The sequence below is a fragment of the Colias philodice genome, chromosome 5 (genome assembly GCF_061535455.1).
Source record: "Colias philodice isolate Cphi_HAF_F1 chromosome 5, ilColPhil1 Martin Lab GWU primary, whole genome shotgun sequence".
In the NCBI taxonomy this organism is placed as follows: Eukaryota; Metazoa; Arthropoda; class Insecta; order Lepidoptera; family Pieridae; genus Colias; species Colias philodice.
In genome coordinates this window covers 11,411,949-11,428,656 of record NC_143090.1, presented here as the reverse complement: position 1 = coordinate 11,428,656, position 16,708 = coordinate 11,411,949, and the positions used below count along the sequence as shown (strand labels likewise).

The 16,708-nt window shown below is 32.5% G+C and overlaps 1 protein-coding gene across 1 annotated transcript; it reads left to right on the top strand.

Annotated features, from left to right (window-relative positions):
- Positions 1–6,106: 6,106 nt before the first annotated feature.
- On the top strand, positions 6,107–14,155 carry LOC149488671 (uncharacterized). Its single transcript, XM_089695173.1, has 3 exons — positions 6,107–6,270; positions 7,663–8,304; positions 12,899–14,155. Exons 1-3 carry the CDS (start codon positions 6,256–6,258, stop codon positions 13,070–13,072), a joined length of 831 nt encoding a protein of 276 aa, XP_089551299.1. The 5' UTR covers positions 6,107–6,255; the 3' UTR covers positions 13,073–14,155.
- The last annotated feature ends 2,553 nt before the right edge of the window (positions 14,156–16,708 follow it).

Below are 16,708 nucleotides of genomic sequence, written 5' to 3'. Positions count from 1 at the left end.
ACACGGACGTCCAAGACAGAACTTTTTTAAACTGTTTTTTAACTAGTTTAAATAACAAAAATGACATCAAAAATATCATGAACGTTAAAAATAGTGTTTTTTCTTAATATGTGTGTGTATGTACTATCTTACAAGTGCAATGTATGATACATAAAGACATTTTAAGTTTGAAAAATCAGATGTTTTGCGCGAAGTGACAGTAGTACCCACCTCAACGCTTCGCTTATGAGGCGTGCAATAGTGACTTCTTTTTGCGGACAAAGTCGCGGGTTACAGCTAGTATGTCATAAATTACTCCCATGCACTACATCTAGATGTAAATAATTACAATGGGTATCAAGGTCTAGCTGACCTGCTAATTAGCAGATCCCACGCGAAATATAAGCTTTTATTAATAAGGCAGATAAATAATAAATAACAATGTAATGTGGAAATATGTAGTTTGAATTCTTGGTAATCATGGGATTGCCTTATAATATTTTAGGGTTCCGTAACCAAGTAACTATACCTAACTATTCTGTCATAGATTAATTTGTTACTACGTAGGTAATGTAACTTTATCATTTTTGGAAGATGTAGGTAACAATTTATGAATAGCAAACGCAACATTTACTCAACTGCGACGGAAGTCACAATAATACCGAATATAACTGCAAATAAAGATATCTATACTAATATTATAAAGAGGAAAGGTTTGTATGTATGTATGTATGTATGGTTTTCACGCATAAAATACTGGACCGATTTTTATGAAATTTGGCACAGACAATCTTTAGACCCTGAGAAAGAACATAGGCTACCTTTTATTGCGAAATATGTACCACGGGCGAAGCCGGGGCGGACCGCGAGTTAAAAATAATATTGTTGATTTATATTGGCATCTCTCACTGGATTTCTAGTAAAGTCTCAAGATGTAACCCATCAAACCGTTTACTCTACAGAGCAAAAAACTTACTCCAAATAAAATATAAACCTCTCTCACTCGGATAATCAGACCGTTTACAGAAGTATAAACGGTTTAATCTAAGAAAAAAACATCGAATAACATAACCCCTTTCAACACAGTCGGATAATCATTGTTCTTATTACAACCACTAATGAGACTAATACAAAATCACAAATGACTACGTGATCGAACTCACACAAGCTTTGGCCAAAAACCTTCGCACCAAACAATTTTGAAACTATTCCGACCTTACAGTTATTAATATTTAGATCCGCGTATTGTTCCGGCTAATAAACACGTTAATCACTATAAGAAATGCCCAATAATTATTTTCGATGTAGAATTATATCCGTAAATATCTATAGGATCTAACCTTTCAATACATACCTACTAGATGCTGTTTGCCTACGTCATATTATGACGCATTTGACATAAGAAAGTATAGCGTACACTATATCTTCTTCTCTCTTATATATAAAAATGAATCGCAAAATGTGTTGGTAAGCGCATAACTCGAGAACGGCTGAACCGATTTCGATAATTCTTTTTTTATTATATTCCTTGAAGTACGAGGATGGTTCTTATGTAGAGAAAACGTAAACATGTACCACGGGCGAAGTCGGGGCGGACCGCTAGTACAAAATAAATTTGAACAAGTAGACTTGGCCTTTGCTTTGTATTCTTTCAGATTCCATCAAAATCTAAGACTCTCATTTACAACAATCGTTTTTATCACTTTTAGCTCTATGTAGAGCTCATTTTATTTTAACGATGTGAACTTAAATAACTATATTGTTAGTTTTATGCATAGGTTTTAATGTAATCTTAAGCCCATGCATTAATTATAAAAAAATGTTTTCTAAGTATATTTTAGTTAATTTTGAGCCGTGCCTTTTCCTTATAACAGCTTAATTGTCCCATACATTAACCCTGAAATGTTCACTTACGCACAATAATCAAACGCACAAACCGAATTATTTCATTTCCTACGCAACACACACCATTTAGAAGGTCATTTAACCGACCTCACAAAGGCGTGTCTTCATTCATCACGAGTTGTAGGAATTTATTGTGACCTTGTCTTAGATATTGTGTACTTTCACTTGCGATTATGCGTGTATAAACAATGCATACTATAGTTTAGCCCGCGGCTTTGTGTTGTACTGGGGTGGAAAGTAGTCTATGTGACTTCAAATTAACGCCCGCGTAGTCAAAGACCCGCATAGTTCCCGTTCCCGTAGTATTTTCGGGATAAAACCTGTCTTTTGTCAGTTCTCAAACTATCTCTGTACATACCAAATTTCATCCTAATCGGTTCAGTGGCTGAGGCGTGAATAAGAGACAAACAGACAGAGTAACTTTCACATTTATAATATTAAAGTAGGTACCTGATGATATCTTCACCAAATTTCATCATCATCTTCAACTCTTTCCTCGACGAAATTCATTTGAATCGGTTCAGCCATTTCGTCGTGAATACAAAACATACATACACATTTTTGAATTTAAACGAGCAAAAACACAGGCTAAGCTTAGTTCATAATAAATTATTTTCCCATCAAATAGTTATTATAATACAACGTGAAAAACAATTCGTCACAGGTACGAGATAACGATGGTAACCTTTGCCGCACCTTAGACATTAAATGTGAATAAACACACAAAAAACACTAACTTTGTAGCCTAATATCAATAATAGATTAAGCCTAGGCTATACTCTCGCCCTTGATTTTAAGATACCTACTACTACTAACATTAAAACTACTATTGATTTTAGCATAGTATTTAAAATTGCCTAAGGTTATAAATATTCAATATTAGAGTTACGTCTGTGAGAGAGCTATTTTTAAACTGATCTAGATTAGATTTTTATAATTAAAGTATTCTTAATTGCCGTACATAATATTATTATTTAGATAAATACAGGGTGTCCCAAAAAGTAGTGATGAACGGAAGTTGGGAGGTAGAGGACCTAGAGGGCTATCCGAATCACCCCCATGTATGTTATGCGATTTTTCGTATTTTCGGAGTTATGACGTTTTTTTTCAATTTTTCTGCTATCGCCGAGTACGATGATATTTTCACTCATGGTGACGTGAATTATTGCGCTAGATGCTTGATTTTTTTTTGTGTGCTAAGCTGAAAGATAGGTCAATTCAGTATGGTAACATTTATTATCGTTAGATCTTCGAATGGAATAAAAAAAAAGAGTTAAATGCCAAGAAAGATAAAATTATCCAGTATGTTCAAAACTTCAAGGGCCCCTAAAAAAATAAAATCACATAAAAAAAGTTTTCCATTTGGCTTTTAAAAACTTGCTCTATCTATCAGGTAGCTACCCTAAAAATTTAATTTTATTATTCAGAAGGCTTCAATCGAAAAATTGAAATCTAATGTGGTAAGTGCAAAAATTTTATTAATATGATGATCATTAAAACCAATAAATAGGTGTTTAATTACCAGAAATTTTTAAAATAACCCCTCTGTTGCTCAATGCAAGTGCGACATCACCTTAAAAAGTTGTCTTTTAAACGTCTGAATGCCCTTTTATCATTTTTAATGGTTTCTTCTGCTACTATGAATTTCGGGGTTATTTCGTCCAAATTGTGGCCTTCTTTCAAGTAGCCGAGGTCTTTTTAGTATCCCCATTGAAACAATTCAATGGGGTTTAGGTCGAGGGACCGTGGAGGCAAGGATTTAAGGCAGGCGTCACCGGTGCATGCGCAGGCTGCAACGACCAATCCATCTTTCAGGGTATCTTTGCCCTTTAGCCTAGCCTCCATGGTCCCCGGACATAAACCCTATTAATTTTTTTCCGTGGGGATACTACATAGACGAGAGACTGCCACAATTTGGACGAAATAACCCCGAAATTCATAGTAGCAGAAGAAACCATTAAAAATGATAAAAGGGCATTCAGACATTTAAAAGACAACTTTTTACGGTGATGTCGCACTTGCACTGAGCAACAGCGGGGTTATTTTAAAAATTTCTGGTAATTAAACACCTTGTTATTGGTTTTAATTTGTTTTTATTAATCATCATGTTAATTCAATTTTTTCACTTACCTCATTTAGATTTCAATTTTTCGATTGAAGCCTTCTGAATAATAAAATGAAATTTTCAGGGTAGCTACCTGATAGATAGAGCAAGTTTTTAAAAGCCAAACGGAAAACTTTTTTTATGTGATTTTATTTTTTTACGGGCCCTTGAAGTGGTGAACATACTGGGTAATTTTATCTTTCTTGGCATTTAATTATTTTTTTATTCCATTCAAAGATCTAACGATAGTAAATGTTACCATACTGAACTGGCCTATCTTTCAGCTTAGCACAAAAAAAAAATCAAGCATATTCCGCAATAATTGACGTCACCATGAGTGAAAATATCATCGTACTTGGCGATAGCAGAAAAATTGAAAAAAACGTCATAACTCCGAAAATACGAAAAATCGCATAACATACATGGGGGTGATTCGGATAGCCCTCTAGGTCCTCTACCTCCCAACTTCCGTTCATCACTACTTTTTGGGACACCCTGTATATGAGTAAGTATTAGTCTGTTGTGACTCGTGCCCTGTGCCAATATAATATTTTCTTGCTTTGATGCTCTTTGAATAACGGCAAAATAAATAGAGAAAATCATTGAGAGAAAGTAGACTAATCGTACGGTGTAGACATAATACTTATGTATTGCGTAAAACATATTGAAGTGAAAACAATTTATTTTTTTACTCTTTTACAAATTCTTCTGCATACCTACTCTAAAGTCTAAAGGACAGTAAATTCCCATCGTATAGAGTTCAGCCACTTTATAGATTAGCAGGGTCAGATATTATTGACTCTCAATACAAATATACAGTTTATTTTTATTTGTTAACATTGATCGTATTTTTCGGAAAGGCTTCAAAAATTCTATTCTAATTATGTATAGGTAAGTATCAGAATTATGATTTTTTGTAAAATATATGATATATTTTGTTTGAAATATTAATAGTAAATGTCTAACCAACACGTGATAAAATAATTAGGTACTAAATATTGTATGTATATATAGCACAACCAGTTATTGATATTTAAGTAAAAAATATAACACCACATCGTGAACCGAGACGAATAAACTGACGAAATGTCAAGAGTATGAAAGCGACCTTACAACAGGTTTTTTGAGTTCAATCTCATTAACAAAGGAATTACGCAGACGAACTGGGGCGACACTACTAGTTGCTTAACGTATATTATAGAAAGTCTGATCGATTTGTGTATTTATAAACTGTATAAACTTGATGTTACACAATATTACCCAAAACTTGTCGAGTTAAAAATACATGATTATGTAAACACCATAAATTTTGGTTATAGAGAAAATGTAGAGTCTCTTTATATAAATAATTATGTTTATAACAACTTTTTATTTGTTTTAATTTATAGTCTTTAGCATAATATGTACTAGTATAATAATATGTCATATTATAGTAATATTATGTGATATGCAGTGTGAACGTGGTTTTATACGCAGTCGAAATATTTTTTATGACATTTATGGAAAAACATGTTGTTTGTCACTTTAAATTAATTGATAAAAATTTTTAACATTTAAGAAATATTGCAAAAAACAATGTCAATCCTCTATGATCAAGGAAATTGCATAATTTTCGAATTTTGGCACTTCCTTCTAAAGTCGGTTACAAATACATACTGAAAACTGGTTCATGCGTATGAAATTTAGTTTAAAATATGAATTGTTGTGAAATTTTGATTTAACTGTAAAAAAAATAAATTAATTGAGGTAAAAGTATGCAAGTCAAAAATATGCGCATTCTTTGATGTGGATTATTTAGAGAATGAGTTTTTTTAGGAAAATAAGTCAAGAAATTCTAAAATAACGTTTAACAACATGAATCTAATATCTAAAAATTATACGTTATACAAAATACTTAATATCGTTTAAACTCTACCTACATGCATATTGATTATTGAATATTCGTAATCATATCCTATTCATAACTTTTAATCGCACATTTATATAATATAAAATAATAAAATAATTCACTAATTAATAAATTGTATTATACTAAACGCAGCAAATCGTTCGTATAAATTTATTTAAATCAATACGCACGGACTTCCGCGATGTCCGGTTAAATTGCGGATAAAACTTATCGCCATTGCATTTATTTGAACGAACCGCGGTCACTCGTTGATACGCCGCCGCGGCAAACAGTGTTCCAAATTTGAATAGCGCGCCAATTTTGACGTTTTATTTTTTATTTTATTTTTTTTTCTGTGTCAGTGTTACGAGTTCCAAATATGTTGCGTGTTCTTGTAAGTAGATATAAATAGGTTTTTTTATTTACGTAATTCATGGATTTTTATTCAAATTTCGATTTATACAGTTACATTTAATAATAATAGTCCTTCCTTTTCCATAATAATAAAAGTATATTTAAATATCTAATAACTTTACATATTTTTTTATATAAATAAAATCTAATAAAATTAAATATATTCTACACTTACATTGTCGGTTTTGTTCAGAATAAAAACAATATTTTATTAATAATTAACAGATTAGCTAATTAATTTATATAATTTCATTTTAAACTAGCGGTCCGCCCCGGCTTCGCCCGTGGTACATATTTACGTTTTCTCTACATAAGAACCATCCTCGTACTTCAAGGAATATAATAAAAAAAGAATTATCGAAATCGGTTCAGCCGTTCTCAAGTTATGCGCTTACCAACACATTTTGGGATTCATTTTTATATTATAGACTAGCGACCCGCCCCGGCTTCGCACGGGTGCAATGCTGATACTAAATACACCACAGAAAAACGTTGTATATAAAAACATAGCGGCCCGCTCCGGCTTCGCACGGGTATAAAATAGATAGCCGGGCGGCCGGCCGGTACCGCCGCAAACGCTACGTCCCGCAATTTTTAAAACTGTAATATCTTCGAAAATATTCACTTAAATCACACGGTGTAAAGGGCCATATAGATCTATATTAAATGAACAATGTATTCAAGGTATTTAATTGGTTAAGGATTAATGCTGTATTGGTTAAAATCGCTTCGAAAATTATCCATTATTTATAGTAAAAAGTAAATGACAAAAAAAAAGTTATTGTGTGTTATCCATAAGAGATAGACATATTATACCATCGCGGACTTTTCTGTAGACCTTTTCAATGTGTATAATACATGATAATACTTAGTACATTATTTTGATAAAACTCGTAGGTATCAGCCTGCGTTTGCAATGTAAGCGGAAAAAATGTAATTTTTTACGACATCACATTAGAAACCTCAAAAATAACAGTACTTCTCCACTATTTAATGGATGTTATTATACATATAAACCTTCCTCTTGAATCACTCTATCTATTTAAAAAAACCGCATCAAAATCCGTTGCGTAGTTTCAAAGATTTAAGCGTACAAAGGGACTGTGAAAGGGACATAGGGACATAGGGACAGGGAAAGCGACTTTATTTTATACTATGTAGTGATAGATTATTTGCAACGCATCTTACCTGACATCGATTTGATTTTGAGATTGTTCATCATAGTAAAAATCTCCTTAATTTTATTATTATCAATAATTACAAACATTACCATAATCACAAGAGATTCTATAACAATTAAAAAAAATATCCTGTACAAATAACATGAAGAATCAAACTCAAATAATCACAATAAAATATTTTTATTCCACAGATACTCACGATAACACTATCGTGTGCCAACACACAGAGCTATTACAATGCAGCATCAGAAGCACAACAGAGATTCGCGATCCAAAACAGATACGACGACACCGGCCCCGGGGCCAAGGGGCCAGAATCCGCTTACAACACCTACAGGAGCCTCGAAGAAGCCCTCATCTCTTACATAGATGACCCTGATACCAAACTACCAGACCATGAAAGGGCTAAAATAGCCCGCTTCGTCAACACAGACTACAACCAACCAATCAGGGAATATCCCAAATCGGTAGAAGAATACACGGGCCAGACCAAACCAAGCCGTCCGGCACAACGCAGACCGATTCCATCGTTCTACCAACAGAACTACCAACCAAACTACCAACCAGTCAATCCAGCAACAGCTTACCAAACCTTTTACCGACCAGAGAAGTTCGTCTTCCAAGATCCGAGTAACAAATTCTCTTTCCTGGACTTCCGAGGTTCGGACTTAAGGCAGACCTTGCAAGGGGAGAGGTTGGACTTCAAAGTCCCGAAGGTCCAGCCCGTGAGGTCCAGTCCGTTGAGCCTGGCGCACTTCACGAGGTCTGATGAGGAGCAGTTCGATGTGCATCATGACCCGCATCCTCAGTACACATTCTCGTATGGAGTTAATGTGAGTAGAACATTTATTTTAAATAATCATGTCTTAGAAAGGTGATTGATACCTTTTAAGTTTTAATGCTTTTTAAATCCCTTTGAAACGTGTGACATTGAAGGTAGAGAGCAGATGGAAGTATGGAACAGATAGATACGCTAAGGACCAGATTCCAGAATTGAATACTTATCCCTTTGTGGCTTTTACTATGTCTACACCATTTAAATTACCTATTTATTCATTAACACTAGGAAGAAAATTATTTTTTACATTTTAATTTCACCAACAGTAGTTAATTGACAAAATCTTTACGATATGACATCTAAAACAATTAATCATCACGCGTGTAAAATAAAAACTATTATCTCATCGCACAGTTTAATTCTTATTAGACAATGCAACAATGGCTGTATAATTTATAGATAAAATAATAACAATGACACTTACAAGAATTGTTTTATTAGATATTTCCTTACTAGCTATTCCCGCGACTTCACGCGATACCAAGTAAAAGTATTTTTTTTTATAGTGGTCATAAATAACGCTAAATACAATCAAAATCGGTACAGCCATTCAGACGTCATTATGACCTATCGTTCATGAAAAAGTTCCTATTGAATAAAAATTTAAATATTTAAGTAATTAAGTATTTAATATTTATTGACAACAGCTGTTCGGAAATTTAAATAAATTTATTTAGATATCATCAAAACGAGACGTATGTATATTGTTTAATTAGATTTAAAATAATTTATCGATAAATACAACATCTATTGACTACCGGAAGAGTTATTTTAATCTTATATATAAAAATTCATCGCAAAATGTGTTGGTAAGCGCATAACTCGAGAACGGCTGAACCGATTTCGATAATTCTTTTTTTATTATGTTCCTTGAAGTACGAGGATGGTTCGTATGTAGAGAAAACGTAAATTGTACCACGGGCGAAGCCGGGGCGGACCGCTAGTATTATATAATAAAATATACGCGATATAATTCGTCAAATGTTAATTAATTTGACATTTCTCGACCTTGCTAACTAATTACCTTTTCCGTAAAACAAAAGCTAAGGCAATAAAACGATAAACCTTCAACTTGAAATTAAACGCTACTACCGTTAAAAACGAAAATTTATGACTAGCTGTGACCTGTGATTTTACTCGCTTAAATAAATGGTAACAAACTGCAAATACAAGATTTCAGACACATACGAAATAAAATTGGAATGATAAAATACTTAGAAATAACGTACTAGCGACCCGCCCCGGCTTCGCACGGGTGCAATGCTGATACTAAATACACTACAGAAAAATTGTGAACGTTGTATAGGTATAAAAATATAGCGGCCCGCTCCGGCATCGCACGGGTATAAAATACATAGCCGGGCGGCCGCAAACGTATTAAATGAACAATGTATCCATGGTATTTAATTGTGATGTATTGGTTAAAATCGCTTCGAAAATTAGCCATTATTTGTCGTAAAAAGTAAATGACAAAAAAAAGTTATTGTGGGTTATCCATAAGAGATAGACATATACCATCGCGGACTTTTCTGTAGACCTTTTCAATGTGTATAATACTTAGTACATTATTTTGATAAAACTCGTAGGGTTCAGCCTGCGTTTGCAATGTAAGCGGAATAAATGTAATTTTTTACGACATCACATTAGAAACCTCAAAAATAACAGTACTTCTCCACTACTTAATGGATCTTATTATACATATAAACCTTCCTCTTGAATCACTCTATCTATTAAAAAAAACCGCTTCAAAATCCGTTGCGTAGTTTCAAAGATTTAAGCGTACAAAGGGACATAGGGACATAGGGACATAGGGACAGGGAAAGCGACTTTGTTTTATACTATGTAGTGATTTAAAAGCGATTGTCCGTGACCACAGTCAGTTTAAATCCAGGAGACGAATCTGATCGAGTCGTGTTTAAAATCAGGTAAAATAAAAGGCTTCAATTTTTTAAACATTTCAATACTAGGTTTATTTTTAAGCCATGTGTTGCAAAAATTATATTTTCGCATGACTACGAACTCTTTTGAATAGTTAAGATTATTCTGTATTATGTAGCACGCATTTTCATCACATTGCTCACATTGTTTAGTTATAATTAATTTAAATGCATTACTTATATCATATTTATATAAGCAATAAATTAAACTAATATAGAAAGGCATTTGGTCATGGTTTAACGGTTTTATTCTATGAATAAATGACTTCCGCGAATAATATTTATTATTTTCCTATTCACACAGTAACCTATATTTTTTAACTTTTTACTATACCACTGTGACGTGATTTAAACTTTTGTATATAACATTGAATCGAACATTATGAAATTACAATATTACACAGTATTACAATATTATTTCAGAGATACTTACACCACAATATGTCAATTTTATTTTGGGGTAAAAGTTAAATAAATCACTTTCTGTTACATAATAAGTAATCTGTTATGTGACAGCCAAGGGATTGCCATGCTATACCTACGCAGAGTTAATTCGATATTCATAACAAGGCCGTTACAACTTACACGTAAAAGGTGAAAGTGTAGAAAGTGACGTTTAAAGTGCAGTTACAATGTGTCACATGGGGGATTGTAGTACCTAATAGCTCTAGTAGGCTTCGTATTGGTAGTTTTTAGTTCTCTACTCGAAATACGTTACTAGCATTAATAAAATGATATTTCATTTACGTCGTCTGCTTTTTATATCTTTGTTTCTCCTTATTTTGTATGGGCCTGGATACAGGCCACGGCCCACGAGTGCGGACAACTTGGCTCAAATTATACATACTGTGTAATGTGTTTGTGTTAACAGCTTTAGGATGCAGTAGGATGTAGGCATGAACTATATGCTTAATTTAGTACCTAATAAATATTTTTACTTTATGTACGTTACTTTAGCATTATGGGGATTTATTAAAATTGACCATTTCACTAAGTTACCAAAATAAATTAGAATTTTTATAGATAAGGGATTTTTTTTAATTGTTTGTTTAATGCCTGCCACCCACACCAATATTAGCCTTTTTTGTATGAAAAAAATAATAACATCCATTCTTACAAACTCTGACGTTTATATATGTGTATGTTATGTTTATGACAAACATTCATACACTTTGGACGCGGAAATCCTACAGGAAATATGAAAAATATAACTTTATAGGTATAACTACCTATATTCCATTGCGTTATAAAATTCAAAATTTTTAAAACATGAATTTTCGAAATGAATAAATTTACATAATGGCCCTTGAAATAGTTAGCGTTTCCCATATATTAGCATAATATAAAGTAAACAAAATTTGAATGTTTGTTTGTAATACATAGTTTATCAAGATCGCTCGTATAAGTTGCAAAACTAACCATAGAATCTGGTTCAATGTCGGTTACGCATTTTTAATGTGGAATTAAATATAGACTCTTGAGTTGAGTTTAAGTTTGAGTAAGAGTTTTTGAAATTCTCCTACTTTTAGGAGAGGAGTTACTTCAAATCTTATATACTTAGACTTCTGGACAGGAATTAGCAGTGACCTAGTTTTCAGTTTCTGAATTAGATTTGTAACATTGTACTTAGACCTAAACAGCCTAAACTAGAACTAAATTAGTTTATTGGGTCATGTGTAGACCATCTTATAGGTCTCCTTGGTGTTCTTTACCAATATTCACTGATATATGTTTTTATTATATAATTAACGTCAACATTATAATATGTCCGCCTAAGTAGAGACACACGAGTAATTTAGTAGAGTCAAGTATTACTTAAAAAAATCCTTTAAAAATAAAATTTATCAGAAAAATAGATTCTGATGAATCTGCTTCGTAAGTCGTAACCCAGATATATTGAACTTCACTTACCTCTATTTCGCCATAAAATTAAAAATATGGCATAAGGAAATGCGTAACATTCGTGTTTTTACTTTATACTTATATAATCGTTTAAAAAACTACAAAAATGCTCTTTATTAACTTTGTCATAAGTCTTAAATGAAAAAATGGTGTGAAAGTAATCGTGATGTGTGTTCGTTTACTGTTAATTGGGTTATGTATTTACTTCGTAGTTTTGATTCATTATCTTTTTATGTCCGATGTCCATCTATCTTGCAACTATGTATGTATTCCGTATACTTATTACTTACTATAAAGATAGTTAACAGTTATAATATTTTTTTTCTAATAGGAAAATTTTTATTGGGCACTTTAGAGACCATACTTAGGTACTTCATCTTTAACACAGATTTTAAATTTAGCACTACTACCTTATTGTCATGAGGAATTTTTAGCTAATTTTGCCTCTTATCACTTGGGAGTGAACCACCAAATAGGTACAATCATTAAACATAGAACTAGCTGCGCTCCGCGGTTCCACCCGCATTGCTCCGCTCCTGTTGGTCTAAGCGTAATGATATATACATACATATATTATATACATATAGCCTATAGCCTTCCTCGATAAATGGGCTATCTAACACCGAAAAAATTTTTCAAATCGTACCAGTAGTTCCTGAGATTAGCGCGTTCAAACAAACAAACAAATAAACAAACTCTTCAGCTTTATAATATTAGTATAGATTATAACAGCACCCTTTCGTTTTACAGGACAAAAAAACCGGCGACTCCAAGTCCGCACATGAGACCCGCGACGGGGGCTCCGTGAAGGGCTACTACACCTTCGTGGACCCGGATGGGAAGCAACGCACCGTGCATTACACGGCGGATGACAAGCTGGGCTTCAGGGCCACTGTGCAACGGACGCCGATGAATTCGCAGTAGTTTATATATTAGTGAAGTAGTTTAGGGCATATTTCACGATGTATGTAGTACCTATAACTGTATATAAAATTGGAAAAATTGGCTATATGTAAATTAATAGGTAATGTGTTACACTAGTGTTCGTATGTAGCTTTATATCGACGGAGTTTATACCTAAATGTTTAAATTGAATAGTAATTGATTGTTATGTTACCAATTTTAATTGGATTGTCTGAAGGAAGAGAAAAAAATACTCTGTGAAAATAGCTAAAGTTAAAAAAAATTGTCATTCTTCAAATATAGTGGCAAAATTTAATTGAGTGAAGAAAAAATATCTATATCCATACTAATAAGTGGATTTTTTGTAAAGACTTAAAATTCAAATTATTCATAACTGCCATTATTTATAGCATATAACACGAAAACAACATTAACAATGTGAAATAGGCACTAACTATTTAGATAAGCTAGAAAAATATATGTTTAAGATTTCTCAACTATCTGTTAACTTTTTTTAAGTTGCAATTTCAAGGATACTTGCATATTTTAAAACCAAACGTTACCTACAAACCAAATACTTATTAAAATAATTAATTTTGTAACATTGAGCAACATGCTTTTACAGCATATCAAAACAAAGAATAAAAATTGGTAAACTTTAATGTTTATTTAAGTTAGAATTAAAACTTTAATATTAGAATTAAAAATTTAATTAGTCAATTCATAAATGATGGCGTTTTCTCTTTTGTCTTCCGAAAAAAATACTAAAAGTAGTACTTAAATACCTTTTGTTTTTAGTTAGCAAAAATGTGTTCATACATGACTAGGCGTTTCATTATTATCTTTATTATAATCGTTGACCTGATTGTTTTTAATAGCAAATAATAATTTATTTTGTAGCACAATAGATAATAACTTATTAACCAATCACAAAAGCATAAACAGAGAAATTAAATTAATATTTAAATAAAAAAAATCGTTTTCATGAAATAATGATTGCCAAATTAGTTTGTAGAGAATTTTGTAAATATTTAACACAAATAAATGATTTACTTATGTAAATTTGTAAATATTATAGTTAAATAAATGTTTTATACTGTGAAATTTGTTTTTTTTTCTCCTTATAGTTCCTACATATTATCATATTATCTGTGATGTTATATATAAGTACACGGTAGTTTTACCTGAAGCCGAACCGTGGGAAAAAAAAGATAGCCTTGTTTACCCTTGCTTGGTCATCATCAACAATTTTCATTCTAAATTTCATCCAAATCGGTGGTGTGGTTTAGTCTTGAGAGCATAAAAAACAGATGTACAGACTTTCGATATCATAATATTATTAATAGCATAAAAAAGACAGAAATTTTCTCTGAAATAAAACATTTAGATAACTAGAATAATATAACATGAAGCCCGTATCCTCTTCCTTACCCTTTCCAGTGCTTTCCTATATAATATACTAGCGGTCCGCCCCGGCTTCGCCCGAGGTACATGTTTACATTTTCTCTACATAAGAACCATCCTCGTACTTCAAGGAATATAATAAAAAAAGAATTATCGAAATCGGTTCAGCCGTTCTCGAGTTATGCGCTTACCAGTTACCGATGCGATTTACCTCGTTTCTTTATTACTTACATACCCTTTAGTTCCCACTTCCCATACCCATTTGCCGTTAGGTCGACAATACATTGAAGAGGCAGGCTTGAAATCGAAAATTCAGAAATACTTACGAATTACAAATATTATTTAGTACCTCTCAAGTAATTTTCCAGCATATCTTCATACTTTTTTGTAAATTCTTCTTATATTCTAAGCAAAGCAAATGGTTTTATACTAACTACGAATTTTAATAATATTTCTGCTAGGTAAGTATAGCACTTATCAATATCGATTAATTTGGCAAAAAAATAAAATATAAATTTCGGGTTACAGCTTATAAGCCAGATCACAGCCATTTACCTATTCTCAAGTCAATTCGTTTTGTAATGTTATTAAAATAATATTTAATATAAGTTTAATTTGTTTTATTGCAAGAACATATTTATATATTTTTTAACGGATTTTTAATACGGATAGCATTCACTCATTATATATTGTGACTTGTGAGGAGAAATGAAAAAAATATAATACCTTCGGAATTTCAATAGCAACTACTCAAAGTTACCTCTTTGCTTGGCTTTTGTTAAATGCATATTAAACGATAGCTGCGCTCCGCGGTTTCACCCGCGTGGCTCCGCTTCTGAAAGAATTTTTCAAATCGGACCAGTTATAGTTCCTGAGCTTAGCGCGTTCAAACAAACAAACTCTTCAGCTTTATAATATTAAGTATGGATTTACATAATCTTCGTTTTAGATTTGGACGACTATGTTAATATGAATATAATAATATAACTAACTAAAGGTACTTTTGATGTGCGGTTTTAAAATATTAAAAGACTTCATAAACCTACCATCCCACCTCATAGATGGGATTATAAGTACAGTCAATTTTAACCTACCTTTTTCGTTATTAATTTTGACAATTCACAAAGAATTGACAGAAAAATAGTCTGTATTTCACAATAATTTTGGATCACGAACTTCTTTTCTTTCTGTCTTCTATTTGTTACAAGCAACGTTACAAGTCACTTAATTTGTTTTTCTATTAATATTATAAATTTGTGTGTCTGATCTTCACTGTTCCCTTCAAATAGCATTCAAAAACTTTGTTATCATTTTAAACAAACGATCCAGAAACGCAGCTACTTTAAAAAAGAAGAATAGGTTTAATGCCATATATGATACGTTAAAACGATCAAAACAAATGATTTGCATACCAAAACACAAAGACATCGGGTCCGGGATTACGAGCGTATTGTTAACTTAAACCCATTGTTGTAAATGCTGCTTAGGCCGCTGACAGACTACGCGATAACGCGAGCGATAAATAAGTTTATTTTTAAAGAAAATCTGGGTTTTCATCATTATGTTGAATGTTTTGTGTAAAATATTTAGTCTGCTATATTCCGTGGTTTCGCTCGCGTAAATTGGAGTTTTTATCTGACCTTGTTATTATCAAATCATGTGCTTTATTTAGCAAAATGTTGATATCATTTCATCTACTGATACATAAGCTACAACACTGCCAAGTTTTATCAAAATCTATCCAGTGATTTTAACATGATTGAATAACAAATATCCACACTTGTGCTTTTATAATTTTAGTAGGGTTAGTAGAACTAATGGCTGATGTACACGGGTGGAGTAAACGGTAGAGTAGAGCGGTAGAGTACTAATTATCCTACTTACAATATTAATGTAGACACCATTGGTAAAGTAGAGTACAAAAATTTGGTAGAGTAGGTAGAGTGGCTAGCACTGTTGCAGTATGATAGTTAATCTACTAAAACTGGTAGACACTGAGAACTGGTAGCTAGTATGCTAGTTCAGTCTACCGTTTACTCTACCCGTGTACAGAAGCCATAATCGTTTTATAAGGCTAAAGCTCGCTATTAGTTCAAGCCCGAAAACCTTTTGGTAACTGATGTTTATCTTATTAAGTGGTCCTTAACGTCGTGTTATGACATGACCGTAAAAAGACCACTTTTGGCATTTGTCACTGATACTTTGCAATGGTATGCGTTTTAACAATTAGCTTATTATTTAAAGAACTATTTT

Coding starts and splice junctions, on each gene's coding strand:
- LOC149488671 (XM_089695173.1), top strand. Junction 8,305..12,898: donor CATTCTCGTATGGAGTTAAT/GTGAGTAGAACA, acceptor TTCGTTTTACAG/GACAAAAAAACCGGCGACTC.